Genomic DNA, 23,345 nt, shown 5'->3' on the forward strand with positions numbered 1-23,345 from the left:
CGCTGTCAACGACGGCCCGGAGAAGTTTTTCCAGATCGGCTCTGAGTTTCCTTCTCAAGAAAAGGAGGAACTGGTCAGATTTCTCAGAGGGAATGTCGATGTGTTTGCATGGGACGCCTACGACGCCCCAGGAGTTGATCCTAACCTTATTTGTCACCACCTGAACGTCAACCCCTCTTCCACTCCGAAGAAGCAGCCACCCCGACGCCCTTCAAAGGAACATGCTAGTGCCGTAAGAGACGAAGTGGCAAAACTGAAAAGAGCAGGGGCTATTAAAGAGGTCTTTTACCCCAAATGGTTGGCAAACACGGTGGTGGTAAAGAAGAAGACAGGGAAGTGGAGGGTCTGCGTAGACTTCACGGACCTAAACAAGGCGTGCCCAAAGGACCCATTCCCCCTGCCCCGAATCGACAGATTGGTGGATGCAACTGTGGGCCACCCTCGAATGAGTTTCCTGGACGCCTTCCAGGGCTATCATTAGATACCCCTCACGCTAGAAGACCAGGAGAAGACAGCTTTTATGACGCCCATCAGAAATTATCACTATAAGGTAATGCCGTTTGGGCTAAAGAACGCCGGCTCAACCTACCAAAGGATGATGACCCGGATGTTCGAGCCACAGCTGGGCAAGATCATTGAGGTTTACATAGACGATATGGTTGTGAAGAGTAAAAGGGTGTCCGAGCACGTGAAAGACCTTGAAAGAATCTTCGCTATCTTAAGGGAACATCGGTTACGGCTGAATGATTCCAAATGTTCATTCGGGGTCAGGTCGGGGAAATTTTTAGGGTACCTGGTAACCCATAGGGGAATAGAAGTAAGCCCCGACCAAATTAAGGCAATTAACAACCTACAGGCTCCTCGGAACCCGAAGGAAGTGCAGAAGCTCACTGGTATGATTACAGCATTAAACCGGTTCATATCGCAATCAGCGGACCGATGTCGACCTTTTTACCTCCTGATAAACAAGTGGAAAGGGTTTGAATGGTCGGAGGATTGTGTTCGGGCTTTCCAGCAGCTTAAGGAATACCTGTCGCGACCACCCATCATGTCCAATCCTGAGGCAGACGAGGTGTTGTTTGCGTACATCGCTGTAGCTCCCCATGCTGTAAGCCTGGTACTGATACGGGATGATAATGGGGTGCAGCGACATGTTTACTATGTGAGAAAATCATTGCATGAAGCCGAGGTGAGATACCTACCTCTAGAAAAGGCAATCCTGGCGATAGTACATACCACACGGAAGCTCCCTCATTACTTTCAGGCGCATACGGTCATCGTCCTAACTCAGCTTCCCCTTCGAGCAGTGCTTCAAAGCGCCGACTACACAGGAAGGATCGCCATGTGGAGTACGCTTTTGAGAGCCTTTGATATCAAATATATGCCCAGATCCTCCATCAAAGGTCAGGTCCTCGCAGACTTGATAGCGGAGTTTGCTGAACCCTCTATAGAAACAGTAACCGAGAAGAAAGACATGGATGGAAAATCGGTCGGCGCAATTTCAACAGGGAGGACCTTGCATTGGAAGGTCTACGTGGATGGCGCGGCCAACCAGAGAGGATCTGGAGTTGGAATAGTTTTGATATCGCCGGACGGTGCTGCCATTGAAAAATCACTGAGACTTGGATTCTCGGCTACGAACAATGAAGCCGAATACGAAGCCTTACTTCAAGGGATGAAGATGGTTCAAAGATTGGGCGGAAGAATGATAGAGGTGTTCTCGGACTCCAGGTTGGTCGTTGGACAAGTGATGGGTGAGCTGGAAGCCAGAGATGTTAGAATGCAAGAGTATCTAGGACAAGTCAAACGCCTGCAGACGGGTTTCGAGTCTTTCAATCTGACGCACATTTCCAGGAGTGTAAACACCCATGCAGACTCGCTGGCCACTCTAGCCACGTCCTCGGCACATAATCTGCCGCGATTGATCCTTGTTGAAAATCTAGCCCAAGCAGGTCCCATCAGCAAAAACCCAGCCCAAGTCCATCAGATCAGAAAGAGTCCCAGCTGGATGGACCCCATAAGGAACTTCCTCCAAAGCGACATCTTACCAAAGGAAAAACTAGAGGCCAAGAAGATACGTAGGAACACTCCTCAATTCTGGCTATCAGAGGATCACAAACTATATCGGCGCTCCTATTCTGGACCGTACCTACTTTGCGTACGTCCAGAAGAATCCGAGTCTCTACTTGAAGAGTTGCACGAGGGAATTTGTGGGAGTCACACCGGAGGAAGGTCGCTGGAGCACAGGGCACTCACCCAAGGATACTGGTGGCCGAACATGCAAAGAGAGGCCCAAGAATACGCTAAGAAGTGCGATCAGTGCCAAAGATTTGCCCCGAATATCCACCAACCCGGACTCTCTAGCCCGTGGCCGTTCGCGCAATGGGGTCTTGATATTGTTGGACCTTTTCCCAAAGCTACGGGGAACAAGCGATACATAATAGTTGGAACCGATTACTTCACTAAATGGGTGGAGGCTGAACCTTTGGCTAACATTAGGGACGTGGATGCCCAGAAATTCATCTGGAAGAACATTATCACCCGCTTCGGAACTCCACGTACACTCATCTCCGACAATGGTCTTCAATTCGACAGTAAGGGCTTCAGGGAGTATTACCGCGAGTTTGGGATCATTAACCGATATTCCACCCCCGCCTATCCCCAAGGAAATGGGCAGGTTGAGGCCGTAAACAAGATCATAGTGAACGGACTGAAGAAAAGGCTGGATGAGGCAAAGGGGAGATGGGTAGAAGAGCTCCCGCACGTCCTATGGACCTATCGGACAACGCCACGATGGTCAACCGGTGAGACCCCCTTTTCATTGATTTATGGGGCAGAGGCCGTGCTCCCAATCGAGAACAACTTTCCCACGCTAAGATCTATCTCTTTTACCCTAAATGGTAACGACGAGTTGTTGGGAAGAAGTCTAGACCTAGCCGAGGAAAGAAGGGAAAAAGCAACGATCCATATGGCCTATTATCACCAGAAGCTGAGGCAGGGGTATGATGCCCATGTTAAACTGCGACCTCTGGGTCCAGGTGATCTCGTGATGAGGAAGGTTCTCGGCAGCGCAAAGAACCCCTCTTGGGGCAAGTTGGGGCCCAATTGGGAAGGACCGTACCATATAACGTCTGTGGCCGGGATAGGCGCCTACTATCTAGAAGATTTGGATGAAAAAACTGTACCTCGACCATGGAATGTAAATAACCTCAGAAGATATTATTATTAAGGAAAATGGCATAGCCCACGTTGTGTTTCATAATTGTCCTGTGCCTACTGGTCTATTTACAACTATTCATAGTTTTAAACAGAACCTAAGTCCTGCATGACTCCTCGGACCACAGACTTAGGGGAAATTAATACTCATGACAATATTCATAGTTTTGAACAGAACCTAAGTCCTGCATGGCTCCTTGGACCACAGACTTAGGGGAAATTAATACTCATGACAATTTTTATAAGTTTTAAACAGAACCTGAGTCCTGCATGGCTCCTCGGACCACAGACTTAGGGGAAATTATTACTTAAGGCAACTATTCATAGTTTTAAACAGAACCTAAGTCCTGCATGGCTCCTCGGACCACAGACTTAGGGGAAATTAATACTCATGACAATTTTTATAAGTTTTAAACAGAACCTGAGTCCTGCATGGCTCCTCGGACCACAGACTTAGGGGAAATTATTACTTGAGGCAACTATTCATAGTTTTAAACAGAACCTAAGTCCCGCATGGCTCCTCGGACCACAGACTTAGGGGAAATTAATACTCATGACAATTTTTATAAGTTTTAAACAGAACATAAGTCCTGCATGGCTCCTCGGACCACAGACTTAGGGGAAATTATTACTTGAGGCAACTATTCATAGTTTTAAACAGAACCTAAGTCCCGCATGGCTCCTCGGACCACAGACTTAGGGGAAATTAATACCCATGACAATTTTTATAAGTTTTAAACAGAACCTAAGTCCTGCATGGCTCCTCGGACCACAGAGTTAGGGGAAATTATTACTTAAGGCAACTATTCATAGTTTTAAACAGAACCTAAATCCTGCATGGCTCCTCGGACCACAGACTTAGGGGAAATTAATACTCATGACATTTTATATAAGTTTTAAACAGAACCTAAGTCCTGCACGGCTCCTCGGACCACAGACTTAGGGGAAATTATTACTTATGATAGATTGGGAGATTATTACTTAAAGGAAATCATTTTAAGGCGTGCGCGCAGTCTAGCACCATTGCAACCCTCATTCAAATGCGCTGCCCAACAACCCTCTTTTATCTTGACCGTTTACATTTATCTATGTCGCTGCAAATGTTTATAAAAAAGGAAAAGCGATACTAGCATGCATCCACAAAAAGCAAAGCAAACACTCTATATTAATATTCCGAGGGCAATACAAAGAGAGGTCCTTACAAAAGAGCGCAAAAACAGGACGATTCTCATTCAAAAAAAAAAAAAGAGAAGAAAAAGAAGAAGGGAATACAAAAATTAAAAGCCTAAAAAGCTAAGCCTTAGCAGGAGGATCTTCTTGTTGCTCGGGCTGAGGGGGAGGAACCTCGATGGTAGAGTCCGTGGCGGGATCCTTCGCCATATCAGGCACAAGGACGGCATCAGGCACCGCCAGATCCTGCTCTAAAGCCACTTGGACGTCATCAGGATTCTCTCGGATCTCCGCAGGATAGAAAATGTTCTCGGACAGTCTTAGCACCGAATCGGCAGGAACTCCTGCAGCATCAAGGGCATGAGCCCATGAGATGCTGCAGTAGTCCCTGCACACCTCGGGAATCTCCTCGGATAACCTAGCCTCCGTTTCTTGAGCCCCGAGCTGGCGAGCAGCATTCTTTTCAGCCTCTGTGGCCTCTCGGATCAGCTGGGCCTCCTCTTTGACCCGCCGCAGCTCATCCTCGGCTTTTTGCAGAGCAGTCTTGAGATCCAGCACTGCCTGCTTCTCGGTAGCGAGGTTGATCTGGGTCGAGTACAGCTCTTTGCGCTGGTCCTCCGCCTGGGTCTCGGCACTTTTCAAACCGGCCTCTGCACTTTTGCGCCGTTGCTTTGACTCCTTGAACTTCTCCGTGAGTTCAAGGTGATCGTGCTTGAGGGACCCCAAGGTTTTCTCCATCTCCGTTCGAGTCTGGGTCTCAGCCTCAGCCCTACTGCGGTTACCACGGCAAAATTCCTCAGCCACAGATACCTGCTGAGTAATCTACGAACGAAAACAAGATTGTCTTAAAAATCTAACGAGGTTAAATAAATCAATGAAACAGTAAAAGGATTACTTACCATCGCGAGATCCCTTTAAAGGGATAGGAAGATCTCGGGCTGAGAGAACCGCCTATAGGCCTCCATGTCCCGAGGAAGGAGTAGGGGTTGCTCTAAGGCATCAACCACGTACCCTGCCCGGCCTCGGTTATACTCTCGGACCGAAGCATTGTAGGGGATGGCAACCCCATCCAGCTCCAACTTGGGGTTCCATGCACGCAGGGTAGCGCGCACTTCAGCAAGGTTCTCCTCATCCCGGCTCTCCGAGGAGTTACCCCTTCTGCTCCTTGGCGCCCGAGTGGTTTTTTGCTTCTTGGTCGGCTGGGCAACCACCTCACCCTCCTTAAGAGTGTCAACCGGCCTTTTCTTCTTCAGGTCCGGATTAACCTTAAGGCCGAGGTCCGAGGTGTCCTGAGGGGCCACAGGAGGAAAGGTCTGGGCCTGTGACTGAGTTGGGCCCTTTGACGACTGACCCTTTGACGATTGACCCTTTGATGACTGACCTTTCCCTCAGGAAGCCATCAGCTCCTTTAGAGTTTTTCCCTTTTCTGCCATGGGCTCTATCTCTTCGTTCAAAGTATCGTCCGAACAGATGACGATTGAGGGAACACCAACTGCGGAATGCTGGTCCTGCTCTCCTTCAGGATCAAAAAGCTCCACCAAGGGGGTTTGCTGAACTTCCTCCTCAAAATAAAACTCGTCTATCTCCTCCTCAAGGGAAAGACGAGATGATTCAACCTCCTCTTCAACCAGAACAGCAACGCCAGGCTCGTTTATCGGAGGTAGCTACTCTACTAAGTAGGGATTTCTAACGCCGGGTAGCACGACTGGTGGCAGATCACGTTGAGCTAGGAACCCGTCCTTGGACACATCAATCCTACCCAGCCTCGGACTGCCAGCCCTTATGGCGTGACCGATAGCCTGGAAAGAGCTGCTCAGAGGTTGATAGCCCAGAACCAGATGGGCCGCACGCAACTGTCCGTCCTCGGTAACGTAAAGCTCCGGCCTAAGAAGGTAGTTCAACGCCGGCACGTTCACGAAGTTTATCCGAGGAGCGACGTGAACTTTATCTGCAAACAACCAAGAAAAGTGGGGTTAGTTCATGAAATTTTCCAATTACAAAGAAAGCGAGAAAAATAACCCCTCAATACTAAATCCTTTCCCAAAAAGGACTGGCCCTAAAGACGCCGCACCTGGGGTTCCTGCCCGAGTTGGACAATGAATACCATCGAACCACTCCCTTGAAGCAATAAGGAAGTCATTCTTCACGGTCTTATTGGATATTGGGAGACAAGAGATCAACCTAACGACCTCGGATCGGGATTTAAGATAATACCCTTCATCCCCGAGGCGGTGACACTCGTACAGATAAGCCACATCGTGCCAAGTAAGGCCTAGATTCATCCGCTCGTCTAAGACATCTACACAGCCTAGTATCTTGAACATATTCGGGGCACACTGATACGGCGTCAACCTATGGTTGGACAGGTATTCCCTTGTAATCCTACACATGGAAAGTGTCATCCCCCCCTCTATGAAAGCAATCATGGGGATAACAACTTCTCCATCACCTCTATCTGTCAATACTCCTTCAAGAGGACAGTACTGCAGCCCCACCCCCGGGGGAATGTGGTATTTTGCCCTAAAGGCCTCCATAGCGGCCGGAGTTTTTACTAATTTTTCGAATCTACCCATCTGAGCTGAACTGGGGGAATGAAAGTAAAGACCGAGGAGAAAAGTAGAGTCCGAGGAGGGAATTGAAACGGCAAGATGAACGAAATTTACTGGTACCTTCACAAAACGCTCAACGGGACGCCTGGAAATCTCTCTTGGAGGAAACGCTTCACGAAAAACGGCTACGGTGGCGTAACGGACGCAATTATTCGTATATCTCTGGGGTTCGATGGAGTTCTCTGGAATCCTGTGAGGTTTATGAAATGCAGATAAAAAGAAGGAACTGAACCCCTTTGACGTCTTATATAGCCGGGAGGAGAGAGAAAAGATCACTCCTGCCTAAAAATACGAGAAAAAACGATGGCCGTTCGATCCACGCCACAGCGTTGGATGAGGGGGACATAACGCCTCCAAAAGTAAATGGCCGCGCCTCGTAAATTGTAGCGCGTCCAAAGTAACTATCCGCACGCGCGCCCCAAGCTCTCCTTATTTCCATCCTCTCACTAACATCAAAACCCCGCTTTTCTCCTCGGAAGGAGACAAAAATCGGAGTTTTGAGGGGCTATTGTGGGGCCCGGCCCAAAAATAATGGGCTAGTCCAAATTCAGGCCCGTCCGAGGAGCGTCCTGTCCAAAGAGAAATCACAGATAAAGCATTACTCAGTCCCAATAGCGCCAAGGAAACCTGTCCGAGGAGTAACTCCTCCTCGGACATTACGAAGCCCAGACGAGGAACTCGCCCCAACCATTTCAGTTCATCCTCCCAACATATAAAATGAATAAAATCCAAAATATCTCATGGAAAGCTGCCACCACCACATTAATTGCGCCCCAACCACCCTCTTGGCCGCATTAATGAGGAAAAGACCCCTGAACAGTACTACCTTGGCCTCTGCAACTCACAAAGGGAGTGATAAGGGCGTCTGATGGGACAGGTGCTCAAGTAGATGCTTAGATGATCAACAAGTGTAAGGTTGAGATGAGAAGAGGAGAACTATATAATGTAGTGGAGTCCCTCAAAGAAAGAGGACGAAAAAATGTATTCGGAACTGAAGAAATAGAATCATACATTAGAGATCCATTCTTGTATTTTTATTTTTCTGCAACAATATTGTCCATGTATCAGACCGAATAGGCTCACTGAGGCTAAGTTCTTTGATCCATCCTCTACAAATATTTATTGTGGGTTGCGCCTTGGGCCAAGGCCTGATCAATAGAATTTAAGCCAGGAAAATCGTGTAACCACAGTTACCATTGCATACTAAGAAAACAAATAATACTAATAAGTTAGTGCAAATAAGTTACCATTCTGTCCTAACAAAAATTCAAAAATTACAAAACTTAAAATAAATAAATAAAAAATAAAAACTTTTTTTTTACAGGCCGGTACGCCCAGTACCGGCCAGTATTGCCCGAAATTGGCCGGTACAAGGCCGGTACAGCCGGTATTTTTTCCGGTACGAAACAGGAGGGTCGAGTGTACCGGATTGCTGGCCGGAACGGTATATTCCGGCCGTACTGGCCGGTACGGTACGAAATCGATAACCTTGCTTTGTAGCACTAGTTTGGGCAACACATAGATACATGCTTGCTATTACAAAGATTAGCAATTAATATAAGATTTAGAATTGATTTATAACACAAACCAAAAATATAATCATCTGATTTTTGAAATGCTTATAAATTATACCATTAAAAGAGAAATTAATTTGAATATACAAGAAAGAAGCACAAATAATATTGGAAAAACTAGAAAAATAATTGATCTCAATTGTAGGCACATAGCAGATTAACAAAAGAAGGCATTTGATTGCTAATATTTGGAAAACAAAGTGATACATAATAAAGTAACAATGTATTAATTTGTCTTGCTTTTTATGCCCTTTCAACAATTGTGAAAATTCCAAGTAGTATTTAAGAAGATAGTTCATTTTTTGATGTGTTGTTATATAATGGATTTGGGTTGTAATTTATAAGTTGTTCAAGATATTAAACATAGTCAATTAGTTTTTCACTGTCTTAAGTTAATAAAAACCTTACATTTACTTTTTTTATTTTTAAACCTTAGACAAAATACCAAAAAAAAAAGAAAAGAAAAAGAAAAAGAAGAACACGCCACTATTAAAAAAATTATCAAGCGCAACGCACGAATTTGTAACTAGTTTCCTTAAAATTAGACAAATTATAAGAAATTATGCTTTTGCACTTAAATAAATGAGGATGGCTACTTCCAATCAAACCATAAATTGCATGTATTATATTGTAGTGCTCAAATCATCAAAATATATATAAGTAGAGACCTCATGTTGGAGAGTATGATGTTGTTCCATGTGGCGCATTCCTTGAAGTTCTCTTTATTTATTTTAAGCTAATGTGGCTTATTTTTCCATTTAATCAATTATATGACCACTAAAATTTATACAAGTCAACATCTCATTTAATTTTTTAATTTAAGTGTGTTATCTGTGTAATTCGTTTGTTACCTAAGTATTTTTTTTTTGTTAGTAAGTTAATTGGTACCAAATTAACTGCAAGTTGAAAATGACGTAATCTAAATTAACTGTTATTAAAATTTAGGGTCAAAATTGATTATAGCTCCAAAATATAAAGGTCATAATGATTTTTTTTTTTTTTTTTTTAAGAGGAAGAGATTCAGAGAACCTTAAAACTTTTATTTCTCACATGATTTATCTAATTTTAAATTCATGTGAGCCCCAAACATGTTTGAAAACAGCTGGCTGCTAATGGTAATCTTATCTTATTTGCTGTGTACTTATTTCCCTATAAAAAGGAAAACATGGTCCTGTCTCCTGACATAGTTGCATGTCTCATGTCTGTCCTTACTTATCATTTTATAGTACTAACAAATCCTTGTCGTTGCTCTGTCTGGAAAGCCTTTAACTTGCACTGTTGGTCTAATGTGCACTACATCTTTAATGGAACCTTCATCATCTACTAAACAGTCCAAACTCTGTATAATCTCTTTTCTTTTCCACTAATCTCATTTTCAATACTGTTTCCGTACTGCACTCACTATTCAAAATTGTTTTCACAAACCCCACAAATGTGTTTCTTTTGGTTATAAATTGTTGGCCTTTACTTGTCTCAGACTTCAATTAAGGTTTACTCTGAAATGGACTTGCACAAGCTTCCATTGGTGGTTTTACTTTTCTCGGTTTTTTCTCTTTTAAGTTTCATAGCACTCTGTGATGACTCAGAGCTCACTGTGAAGTTCTCGAAGACTCCCCATGCATTCTCAAATCTCAACTCAACCGTATTCGTCTTTGAAGTTCATGTGGGTGGGAATGGTGCTTGCACCAATTGTAATATCACTTGCAAGGTACGTTAAGGTCTAGTAATACTTTGAGCTTCTTTTACTTGGCTTTTTTTTGTTTTGGGTGCTCTACTCTCTCTCTCTTTCTCTCTCATGAGTTTATATGTTTCGTGGTTCTTAAGTTAATGTAAGGGAGTTGGTTGATTTAAAAGAGTAATTAGCACGTGTTTACATTCTGTAAGGATGTAATGAGCTTGAATTTTCTTTTAGAGTTCAGACTAATCAAGAAGGCTATTTGGAATTCTGTTTATTCATATGTACATATTTTTGAATTTTTCTATAGTTGATAAGAATGAACGATTACTCATAATCTTCCTGGTTCCAAGCTAAATTATTGGAATTTTTTTTGTTTGCTGCTTTGTGTGTGTGTGTTTTGCTTTCCAACTCAATGGTAAGTGGGAAGTGAAGAAGCTGCATCATGGTTTGATTTGTTGAGAAAACTTTGGGTTTTCTCTTGACGTTCATTTGGCTTATTCCACAAAATAATAGGTTAATAAACTTGTTGGTGCAGTTGGACGATGGCTTTGGCCGCATTAATGCTTCTCAATGTGAAAATGGGACGGTTATGTGTGAAGACTTGCAGGATGGAGATCATAAATTTGAGGTTTGCGCCAACGGGACTCAAGGAGTTGGCTGCAGTAGCCATAACTGGACTATTGGTTAAGAACCTTCCTTTTATTCTTTTTCTAATTATAATAAATATTATATTTTCTTCAATTACCACTCAACTTCAAATAAGACCTTGCTTGAAAGTCTTCAACAGCTATGTATATGAGGAAATGTTTTGCCTCCCATGAGCTTATATTGTGTTCTTCAGTACCCAATTTCTAATGTGTTCATTTTTTCTGAAAATGGGCTCTACAAAACCCATCTACTCAATTTTCAAATTTCTATGAAAATGCATAAATTTTACCTTCCTATTCTTATTCTTGAAGACTTAAACACACCCCCACATTGAAGGTTAGTTTGACACTTTATCAAGCCTGCTGAAACCAAACCGAGTCTATGATATTAACAATTTTAGATTTTCAGGCAATCATGTTGACTTATATTTTGTCTGTACCCATAGCTGATTCATATTATATACCTTAATTTTGCAGATATTGTCCCGCCAACGGCAAATATCACCGCCTCAACTGATTTCACAAATGCTCTGAATGTTTCTATAAATATATCTTTCAATAAACCCTGTACTGGTGGAGGTTTTGTATGTTCGTCTGTGAAATGCAACGTGAGTAGGTGGCTAGCAAACACATAAAATAAAATAAAATAAGCCTCTAAATCGATTTTATGTTCTCTCTTTGGTTATTGCATTATTATAGTGTTTGGTTTTTTGGTTAATTTGTTCTCAACCTTTCTATTATTGAAGAATGCCTTTAGTTGAATAACGGAAAAATGTCTTGAAATTCCTCATATGGAACTGTCCACCATGTTAATTAAGTAGATGTGTAAATTGAATTCCATAATCTAGGTTCTCTGACCAGTTATGCTGTCTAGACTGAATAATAAACCGAATTCTAACATTTTCATTTCTTTTGGAAAACTCTTTACAGCTTTTGGTCTATGGTGCTGGCCAAGTTATACCAACCTCGCTCAAAATGCTACAGCCAAACCTCCAATATTCTGTCCTTGTGGGTTTATCATCCACTGCTCAGTCTGGGCGAGTGATTTTGGTAATGGATAAGAATTTTTGTACTGACAGTGCAGGGAACAAATTTGAAAGAAACAAGAATTCTAATTTCACTCTGCATTTCGGTGAGTCTAGTTTTTATTGCCATAGGATTTTTTTCCCCAATAGGCAATATGTATCATTATTTTCAGGAAGAGTTATAAGTGAAATGTCCTTTAATTGCTATTCTTGTTTTTATCTAACTAATGCCTTGAGCTTTACTTATTGGCAATTTGTATCATATTTAAATTGAATAATTTGGACTGTTTATGTAACTTTTCTTGTCTGATTTGATTGATTGGTTGATTGTTGTTGTTGTCAATGTGTTCTTTACATGCTCTGTTCATTAATTCTACAGATAGACGAAGTATCAACTTAACAACTCACGTTCCTAAAAGGCAACTTCAATTTAATGGTGAAACTATACTGGTGCGAGCAACCAATAACTATAAGAATCTAAGGGTCTGTTTAACCTTTCCAAAACCTGTTAACAACACATCTGAAGAAATTAAAAAATTTCTCAAAGCAGAAGTTTTATATTCACTCCAAAAGAGTCAGTGCTCACTTCTTCCTCTGGTTGACACTAAAAAATATGAAGGGCCTAGAAGATTTGAATATAAGGTCAGATGGTTCTCACAATCTAATTTTATTTTTTCAGCCATGAGAGTAGAAGTTGGTTCATAGGTTAGGAGCCTGTTTAGTTGTCCTATGAATTTGAAATGGCTCATTTATATTTTGTTCTATGTAATGCACAACATCATCTTGAATTGGGTCACTTAGAATCATTGGAGCCATTAAGTATATTGGGAAAATAAATCATCTTCAAAAAAATTTCACAGTTGCACATCTTGAACTTCCCCCTAATATAAAATGCAAAAGTGTATTGATCATCACACCGTCATTATTGTACATCATCCGTACACACTACCAATTTCACGTTTTAAATGTGGACATCCTTAACAAATAGATATGGTTATCGCATGTGAAATTATGGATGTAGTGTGTACAGAATGTACATTAATGTGTGTGTGAGAACATTTATTGCTATTTATATCTCTAGGACCTATATTTCTCATATACCTTTTATTTCTTACTCATTTTCACTCTCCTTTCAGGTTGCTGCATATATATTTGACACGACTGTAGTCAATGTAAGCATTGATACAACCTCTATAATAAGCAGACAGGGGACTCCATTTTTTCCAGTTGAACCATTTACTTTCATATATGGTACGATTGACAATAGTTTACAAGTGTTACAAAGAGAAAATAAATAATCTGTTTGTGGAATCAAAATTCTGTTTCAATATTCTGTTACTCAACTCTTTGAATATAGAAACTCTTCAGATAGAATTTTTTTTCTACAGTTATATAAGCAATTAGGCGTATAAAAAAATATTATATGCAATTAGGAAAGCTTTATATTTAAATGTCTATTTGTTAGGTGTTTCCTCCTAATAGATATAAATGTGACCTTCAGATTCTCTGAGGCCTGCTGTACACTTGATTGAACTACCTACCGAATTTCCAAGGCCTGCTGTAATGTGGCGTACACCATCCCATATTTGGACAAGAGAACGCAACATCCTTGTGTTGATAAAATTCGTGAAGCCTGTATTTGGCTTTAGCCGTTCTAATATATCAATCATAGGAGGGAAATTACAGAGGCAAGTCATTTCTGGTTATCTTCATGTTTGTATCTATGCATGTTAACCCTTACATGAACAAGACATAACATAAATAATTCACCCACATACAAATAAGAAACCATGATGACGACCTTTCTACACATCATTTGGGTTCTTGATGGAAATAATATTTCAATTAGTATGTCATATTTAATCTTTAACAAATTTTCATTTTTGTTCCTTTCCAATGATAATCATTAACATTTTCAGCTTTGAAGAAATCTGTAATGGCATATATACTATAGTGATAAAAGCAGACCAAGATATTGTATCTGTCAATGTTCCCGGAAGCGTATCTGGGGATGTTGCTGGAAACAAAAATCAGCCTTCCAATGTTCTACAAGTAATGGACTGTAAGGACTCTTCCTCTTTTCTCTTGTTGTCAGCTCAATTGTAGTCCAACATCTAAGCTCTAGATGCAGTGACGCTTCTTAGCCCTTTGATTTTCTCATTTATTTACTGATGTAAGGTTTAAAAAATATACAGATTCTGTGCCGAAAAGATCAACTACGTTTTTTGGATCTACAATTGGTTCATTTGTAGTGATAGTTATTGCTGCCGGGATACTTAAGGTTTCGATAGCAAGCTTTCATTCCATTGGGGAATTCTCAAGTCCATTTCCTTCTTTATCTCAGCCTGAGAGTAATCTTTTTGTATGATATCTATTTCATTTGAACTGTTATCTCATTAATTGATTATTTAGTTGTAGCATGATAATAATCTATACAGACGCTTTTACACCGTGTTAGAAACACAATAGTAAATAAACTGACATTTTTTTTTATATAATCATAAATTAACATTAATTTTGTGGCTGGATGTTATAAAAAGGGTAGAGAAAAATCTTACAAATCTTTGAAGTTGAAGCATGTAAAGTTGTGATTTTCAATTTATGTCTGTTGGCTTTAATTTTGTGTCAAATTTGATTATAATTTATTCAATCATTTACCTTTATTTTTTTGGGATTAAATGTAATGGGTTGCATGTGCAAATTGATAAAGAACTATGAAGCAGGGGATTTCGCGATTGGGGCAACCTGCGAAAGGTCATGTGAGGAGCACATGTTGAAAGTTCAAACGACTCAAGTGTCAAAGGCATTTCGCAAGTGCCTCGTGACTTGGCCAACTTGCGACTTGACCCACGAGATGCACGGCTAGCTATTTACGTTTGTTTCCCTCATTTATTTACCCATACTTATGAAATTGTAAGAAGAGTTTCAAAGGAAAAGCCCTAAAATCCATTTGAGAGTTAGAGATTGTAGCCTAACAATCATCTACACATTTCTCTTAGTTTTCTTCACTCTCTTCTCTCTCTAATTCTATATCTCTTAAGAGGTTCTTAGCCCAAACACAAACCACATCTATACAGAGTGTTGTGAGTTGATTTGGAGCAATTGGGAAGCATTGGGTTCATGCCAATCTTTGATGGAAGCAATTGGTGACAATTGCAAGATTTGGAAAGCTAGTGAAAACAAGGCTTGGCGAAAACTATTAGTAGCTAGGACTTGGAGGGTCAAAGTACGGAGGGTAGTCTAGGTTTAGGGGGTCTATTTGTTATCCTTGTACTCCAATTGATTTACTAATGGATCGATTCGGCTTGTAAGGGCCACGGAGGTTTTTGCATTGTTTTTTTCGGTTTTCTCTTCAATAGCACATCACAGTGTTATCTTGTGTTTGCTTCTCTCTTTCCTTACTACTTGTGCTTTTTACTTAATTGTTAATTATGTATATCCATGCACTAGTTAGTAGTCCCAGTTGATTGCGCATTTATTACTCTTATTCCGCATTGTTTAAAGTAAATTAGAAGCAATCTAGCTGTAATTTAAAAATTAGGGTCTAAACTATCTCTAGTATTTATACTGGTGAGCTTTTAAAACAAAATTTTTAAATGATGAAAAACAATCATGACCTCAAAAAAAGTTCTGATAGCATGTCGATGTGCACCTTTAACTTTCTCGGGATACCTTATGTCTCTGCAAAGCATTTCATTTATGGTAAAACAAGATTTTTCTTATGTATAATTTGATTTGCTTATTTTTTTTCTTTGTGGCTGATCCAGTATTTTCCAAGGTTTGAACTAGAAGTCAATCAAATTGTACCTTGCAGGTCATTTATATGTAGCCCCTTGACAATCAGTCAAATAATTAAAAATAATTAGAAATACTGTGAAACAAATTAGCCCTCTTCCTCTGGATCCGATAGAAATTAATACACCTAGAATAATTTTCCTTGATTTTTATACATACTAGTGTTTATCCCGCGCGATGCGCGGGATCATTTAAAATCTCATAAGTAGAAGAAAATACAGGTAATTGCCTTACATATATATTATACATTGTTAAGACTCTTAGTCATTACAACTCTACTATGTATAGCTATAAAAATGGTTTCATTAGAAGTAATAAAGTTGTAAGAATTAGATATTTTTATATTTCTTTTAAAATAAAAAGGAAGAGAGGAAAAGAAATGGAAAGAGAAATTATTTAATTTTTTATATTTCTTAGGTAAAACTCCATAGTGTTTTATTAAGCAATTGAGAAGGAAAAATAGCACAATTGACATTATAAGGGAAATTTTGATGTATTCAAGTAGATATATAACTGATCGAAACAGCCATAGTACAATTACATACACTATATTGACACACATAACTTTTTACTTTACAATAACAGAACAATAGGGCAAAATCTATTTATTTTAATAAAGCAAATCCTGTTGTCTACATTCTTCATTCAGCTTATACACTTTGAAATCAACCATTTTGGGCCATCACAGTGTCTAACATACCAAATTGTGAAATATAATTACATTTTATAGTAACATTGTTCTAATTTGTCAGCTTTAGTCAGTACATTCAATTTACTCTTCTAAAGGCAAAAAAATAAAAATTAACAATACTATGAAATACGTAAAGATTCCTAGAGTAAGGTAGTATATACAATAGAGTTCAGTTTTTTTTCTTCTTTGTAGCAATTTGCTTAGTACTTTTTTGACGTTTTTGAAGCATTTGAAGCGGCATTCTTTCAGGTCTTTGAACAGATGTTTCTCCTATTTCTATTTTTTGATTGGCTGTGTACTTGTCCTTCCTTGATTTTCTTACAATTTCCTCCATTGTTTCCTGCAATAATTTGCATTGTTATGTATCAATTAGATATGTAATGTAGATTATGTGTAGACTAATCTTTGAATCATATAGTAAGCAAGTTGAAGTAAGTTTGTTTTAATCACCTGATGTTCTTCAACTTTACTTGAGTCTTTTTGCTTATGTAAAACTTCCATCTCCCAAATTTTTGAGACCGTGTAATTTTCTTTTCCATACTTCAAATTATATTCATCAAGATGCAGTTGGAACAAATATTCATTGCCAATTATTTTTTGAATCTCTTTTGGTAAAGTATTCTCATCTAATTTCAACATCTGTATAAACAAAGTATCATTCTATTAGCAATATATATAAATATACATGCAACATTGGTAAGAAACACCTTAGGAGGCTTGATGTCAAAGTTTTCATATAGTTCATTGCAGAGAGTTCATCTGCCTCTCAAATCTCTTGTAAACCACTTATGCTAGTGTATGATTCTAATAGAGCCATCTCAATCGACTTGGACATAACTAAGACACTAAAACACTAATCAGCCTTAACATTGCAAGTAAAGTTGTGGCCCACTCTTAGAAGATATTTCTTCAGGGAGTAAGAAAATCAATTATGACTGTTCTGCCTATTAGAGTTTCTCAACAAAGCAACAAAATAAAAGCATGAGATGTTTCAATATTAATGGTTTGAAAGTATATTTACGTTTTTGGTGAGCTAACAATAAAGAATTAGATAAAGGAAACTAAATGTTACATACCTATTTCTACACCCCCTGTTCTGCAAAATGCCAGAATAGCCATTAAGATTGCAAATTGTTCACTTTAAAATGGCTGGCTTTGCAAAGTAACCCACAATTCAACCAATAATAGTCAAATTCACAAATTCTTGGGAGCATATCACACTCTTAAAATACAAATTGACTTTAGAAACCAATAATAGACAAACTAAAAGCCAAATATCTAATGTTGAATTGACTTTACAAATTTACATTAGAAGTCAAATTGATTTTAAAACTGAATAAAGGTTAAAACGATTCAAAAAAAAAATCTAATGTTGGCCTTGCCATTGCCATCTACCCCATCAATCTCTGCTAAGCATTTAAAACAAAAGCACACCCAAACATAACTCTAAATGTTAACAAAAAGAATATATCAAGTATTGAGCACACACTTTACACTTAAATTTTTTTGATGATATTATTCTTTCTTGAAACTTGATTATCCAATCAGTAGCTGTATTTTCTAAATTTGTCATAGTTCTATTTTCTCCTAGGCCTTTCCTAAACACATCTATTTTCAATAGGGCGATACTCCCAGTGCTATTAAAAAAAAAAAAAGAAGTAATGATGATATTTTGAGACCAAAGAATTCAAAGAAAAATACTAAAACCCATCTTTTTTTAAACTGTTTTTGTTTAAAGTTTTTTTTAATCAAACATTAACGAATGATAAAGAGATACAAATTAAAAAAAAGCAACAAAGGAAAATTAGGCTGGCCTGACCTTTATATTTAATCAAGTAGCTCTTCTTGAATAGATACCAACTGTCTTATAAGCCAGAGCAGAGATGATAGATCTACATTAGCACGTGAGGGAAAAAAAGTCATTGAAAATACAAAATTACTGAGAAGCAACAATGTAAATGAGGCCCTCGAAAATTTGGCATATTTATGAATTATTAGTACTTGACAGGAAAAACTCAGCGAATCTGAATTTCAACAAAGAATGAAAGGGTAAGAAGGTTTTTTAAACTGACAGAAGAGAAAGATGAAAGATAGACACACACCAAACAAATAACCAAAAAAAACGATGAAGATGTGAAATAAGAACTGAAATTAATGATTACATAATATTCACAAGTAGAAATTCAAATCCTTCAAAACCAACATAATGTAATCATTGAGCTACACTGAATAGTAAAATTTCACAAAAACAAATAAGCCAAAATTAATTGCAAAGGAAGATGAAGAGAGACTATAAAAGAAGCGGATGCAAACATTGTAATATGGTTTGAGTTGCAAAAATTTTAAAGATTGTTTTACTTTTTAATAAGCTATTGCCTATTTCCAATATGATGATGGTAAAGAATTTGGCTTCCATTAGCCAAGGATATATATAAATAAATATTTAAAGCACATCAAACCGTAAAACTTAAAGCAAAATTTACATTATATTTTGTAAATAAAACATAATAGTTCAATGTCATATGACCAGTGACTTTTATGAATAAGTAAACTTAGTATATATTTACACCCATTCAAAATAACAGAAACAACCAGTAGCCTAAGGTAAATTGTAATTGCCAACTTCTAAATTTTAGTATGTATTTACTGCTTCAAATTAATTCCATGAGCTTACAGATAAATATAGTCACTATTTTACTAACAAACGTGCAATTAAACAATTAGGAAGCAAAAACATTAATACATCAAAACAAAGAACCATAAACTTTGCATATGAAAAAGAATCCAACAAATTTAGACAATATTTATACATTTTGGTGAAAACAGATTCAGTACTTCGGAAATATAATCTTGAACAACATTGAACAAACAATTTTAATTTCAATCAAATGTTTGATACCCCTTTGCAGCTTCAGTTTTGTGGTCATGCCACATTGGCTGCTGCACATACAATCTTTGTAAGTATTCTGCACTATGAAACTCAAAGAAAAAGAGGTGTGCTCCAACCAAACATGATCTACTAAATGAATTACAAACAATTTCTGTCAATTTAATAGTAATTACATTCATTGTTTTATAAATGAAAATTCACCTACCAGCAACCATAAAGTTACAACAACAAAAATACATTACACTTTCAGATTTCAAAGTCTTACAATCCAATCTAACCAACAATACAAATATACATCAGAATTGAATCTCACACCAAATCCACAAAACAAAATCAATTATAACCCAAACACCTTAGGTTTTACGAATTAAGTTTGTACCCATATAAAATTATATATATGGCAAGCCACAGTATCTGAAACTTGAATTAATATATCACATTCATCAATCACAGCACACAGATTTATCGAACAATAGTTCTTAAACAAAATTATGCAGGAAAATTCCTGCAGAAATTTGAACAATCAAACCTCACAACAAAGCACCAAAAGGGGAAAAATGAACACAGAGAATTAATGCACTCAGTATTTCGTCCAATTTTCACAACAAAGCACTCAGAAAAGGTAGAATGAACAAACAGAAATGATGCGTACCTTTCGTCAGAATATCGCCAATCTCTAACTCCGTATCTCAAAACGTATGAGGCGTTTGATCGTATTTAGCTTTGACGGATGCCGATTGTGATGCTCTAAGTCCGGCAGAGTATGGCAGTGGCCGGCCGTACGAATATCCACTAGTTCGCAGAGTCTGAAGAGAAGATCGATAGGGTTTTAATCGCTAAACAGATCTACAATATTCCGTAAATTGACGGAAACAGGAGAAACTTATCCCGAAATCACAGAAAAGTTTCAAAACCGAATCAAAACAACAAAAAATCATAGAGAGAAGGAGAGGGAGAGGGAGAGGGAGAGAGAGAAGAACGTACCTGGAAAACTCAAAAGGGGATAGCGATGATCACTCGAATCTCCACTGTGGCGCAAATCTTTCTTTTTTTTTTCTTTTCTCGTAGCGGAGTTTGATGTGAAAAGATCGCCTCTATCGTAGTATGGCTAGGGTTTTTTTTAGAGAGGAAAAAAGTTAAGAAGACTGATGTGCAGAGAGTAGGTTTTTCCCCTTTTTCCCTTTCTCTTTCTCTGTATCGCAATATTGGCAGGGTTTTTTTATTTTTTTATTTTTTTATTTTAAAGAAAGAGAAAATGTTAAGTAGTCTGAAGAGATAGGCAGATATTTTAAAATTTCTGCGTTTTTTTTTTTCTTTTAACAGGTTTTTTTTTTTTTGGTTAATATAAAAAAGTACAGCTAAATGGTGTTAATATTTTGAAACAATATAATGTATCGTTTTTTAAAGTTACACATGTCTGAATTTTAAGTAGGAACTTTTTCTATTTGTCATTACCTCCTTAATTCTAGGAACTCATTTTCTCTCAGCTTCTACAATTATATATATATATATATAGATAATTTAATATATAACTGAACTCTCTAAATATTTTGGATGGTTTTGAGCCTTTTGAGTTTTGACCATGTTGTCTGACTTCTTGAACCAATGGCCCAACTGTGAAGCCTGTGGAGCCTATTGGCACTTCTTCCAAAGGTGGAAAACTAGGATTGACCTCTTCAAAGTGGGATGTTTGTGGGCTGGGGTTTTATTACATTATCGGCATAAAGAGTAGAACTTATCAAACCTTGGTAGATAGATTAGGGTAACCTACTGTCACTTGAAGTATCTGATAAATAACTTATCAAACCTTATGAACTGCATCATTCTAGTAGAACTAACCAGCATTGTTGAATATGTGATAAAGAAAGAAGGCATGAAGACAAAGAAAGAAGAACGACACAGCTGCTGCAGTGATGATCTAAACGACAGAGTGCACAAGAAAAAGAAGAAAGGAAAGATGAAAGGAAAACAACATCACTTAGCTCAAGTGATTGGCACGTGGGATAGCAAACACGTGAGAGGATTAAGGAGTGTACAGCTGTAATATTAGAGTTAGTTAGTCTGTTAAGAGTTAGTTAGATTATTAGTTTTCCCTCTTAGCTCTCTTAACTCGTGTATAAAAGCAGAGCATCAGTGTAAAAACAATTTAATTCATTTTTCTCATTTTAATCAATTCTAGAATAGATTTTTTCTCTCAAATAGTTTCCAGAAGCTTTCTTTAATATGGTATCAGAGCTTCAATAGTTCATCAATGGCTTCCGTCTCTAACGCTGCTTCAGATTCTGAAACTCTTCCAAACGCTTCTGGTACTGAGAATCGTAGATCATCCAATCAAGCTCCTTCAATGGATGATGTGAATACCAATCCTTCGAGCCCTTATTTCATTCCACCATCTGATGTTGTTCTGGTTTCTCAACCGTTGATCGGTCCAGAAAACTATCTCAGTTGGTCGAGGGCTGTGTTTCTATCTCTCAGTGGTAGGAACAAATTTGGCTTTCTTGATGGTTCAATTTCTACACCTGATCTCTCCCATCCTTTGTATAACGCATGGCACAGAGCAAACACTACAATCCTTTCATGGATGGTGAATTCCTTGAGCAAGGATCTAGCTACCAGTGTTATGTATATTCACACTGCAAGGGAATTATGGATTGACATGCGAGATAGGTTTTCTCAGCCAAATGTTCCAAGATTCTTTGAAATTCAGAAAGAAATTTCGAAACTTTCACAAGGTTCCTTATCAATGAGTTCTTATTTCACTAAGTTCAAGATTTTGTGGGATGAACTTGTGCATTTTCAGTCTTTTTCTGCCTGTACTTGTATTTGCACTTGTGGTTCTCAAAGAAATCAATTGTGTGCTCAGCAAAAGGATCAAGTTTTTCGATTCCTTATGGGACTCAATGACAGTTACTCCACTGTTACTAGTCATATTTTAATTACTAAGCCACTACCTGCTTTGAACAAAGCATATTCTTTGATTTTACAAGAAGAAAAGCGCAGGCAAGTTGGTCAAGCTGATTTGGTCATTGAACCAACAGCTTTATATGCTAATAACCCTAATTCAAAGGTGTATCAAGGTCATCAAGGATGGAATCAAGTTCATCAAGGCTGGAATCAAGGTGTACCTCAGGGTAATCAAGGGGGAAAGAATGGCAATGCAAAGAAGGAAAGGCCAGTGTGCACTCATTGTGGTTTTGTTGGTCATGTAGCAGACAAGTGCTACAAATTGCACGGGTATCCTCCAGGATATAAGCACAAAGGGAAGGCATTGGCTAATCAGGTTTCCAGCAGTGGCAATGGATCATTTGGAAATCTCTTTTGCAACAATGGTGGTTTTGGGAATGCAGTTTCTCAGTCTATGTCCAATTTTCATAACCAACCTGATCAGATGCATTATGCACCACAATTGACCATGCCACAGCCTCAATTTAGGGCAGCTCAATCTCAATTCAATGCACCTCAGTGTCCTATCACTCAGAGCCAATGTGAGCAGTTACTTTCTTACCTTTCTTCCCAGTCAAATGGCTCTCAGGCCCCTCATCACCAAGCTGCTTCAGTTCAGTCTCCACTGAATGGTGCTAATGCTGCTACAGGCCCCAGTTCTTCCATGCGTTATCTTGCAAATTTTTCAGGTAATCCCTTCTGGTTGCCTCCAAACTTTTCCCATTCCATTTTTTCTGCACATATAGTTGATAGGCATGCTCATAAAACCAATAAATGGATCATTGATACTGGTGCCTCAGATCATATGGTTCATTCAGTAGCTTGCTTAACCTCCATTACTTCTACCATTAACACTCACGTTTACTTACCAAATGGAGAGAGAGCTTTAGTTACTCACATAGGCACAGTCCATGTCTCAGATCAACTCACTCTCTATGGGGTTCTTTGTGTCCCTTCTTTTACTTTTAATCTCATATCAGTCAGCCAACTCACTAAAACATGTTTTTGTTGCCTTGTATTCTTTGGTTATTTTTGCTTTATCCAGGACCTGGCCAATTGGAACATGATTGGACTGGGTAAAGCATCAAAGGGCCTTTATCTTCTGCA

At 38.6% G+C, this 23,345-nt stretch overlaps 2 protein-coding genes and 1 long non-coding RNA gene across 4 annotated transcripts in view; 2 read left to right on the forward strand and 1 right to left on the reverse strand.

Annotated features, from left to right (window-relative positions):
• The first annotated feature begins 9,868 nt into the window (after nt 1-9,868).
• Nucleotides 9,869-23,345, forward strand: part of LOC115963393 — a 60,538-nt gene continuing 47,061 nt past the window's right edge. The window contains exon 1 of the mRNA XM_031082377.1: nt 9,869-10,277. Coding sequence (XP_030938237.1) covers nt 10,071-10,277 — 207 coding nt within the window. The 5' untranslated portion in view covers nt 9,869-10,070. The remainder of the gene's footprint in view (nt 10,278-23,345) is intronic.
• LOC115963396 lies at nt 10,788-14,404 on the forward strand. Its single transcript, XM_031082381.1, has 7 exons — nt 10,788-10,930; nt 11,825-12,026; nt 12,299-12,561; nt 13,056-13,170; nt 13,421-13,607; nt 13,839-13,981; nt 14,115-14,404. The coding sequence occupies exons 1-7, from the start codon at nt 10,790-10,792 to the stop codon at nt 14,285-14,287; spliced, it is 1,224 nt and encodes a 407-aa protein (XP_030938241.1). The 5' UTR covers nt 10,788-10,789; the 3' UTR covers nt 14,288-14,404.
• LOC115963397 lies at nt 16,475-20,072 on the reverse strand. 2 transcript variants are annotated; one of them, XR_004085814.1, is made up of 4 exons: nt 19,948-20,072; nt 18,225-18,297; nt 16,856-17,044; nt 16,475-16,745 (listed from the first exon to the last, which is right to left on the reverse strand). It is a non-coding gene; the product is annotated as an uncharacterized LOC115963397 (long non-coding RNA). The 2 variants fall into 2 exon arrangements; XR_004085813.1 differs by lacking the exon at nt 19,948-20,072 and having other exon boundaries at nt 16,476-16,745; nt 18,225-18,497.

This window comes from Quercus lobata, chromosome 10 (genome assembly GCF_001633185.2).
Source record: "Quercus lobata isolate SW786 chromosome 10, ValleyOak3.0 Primary Assembly, whole genome shotgun sequence".
NCBI classification, from domain to species: Eukaryota; Viridiplantae; Streptophyta; class Magnoliopsida; order Fagales; family Fagaceae; genus Quercus; species Quercus lobata.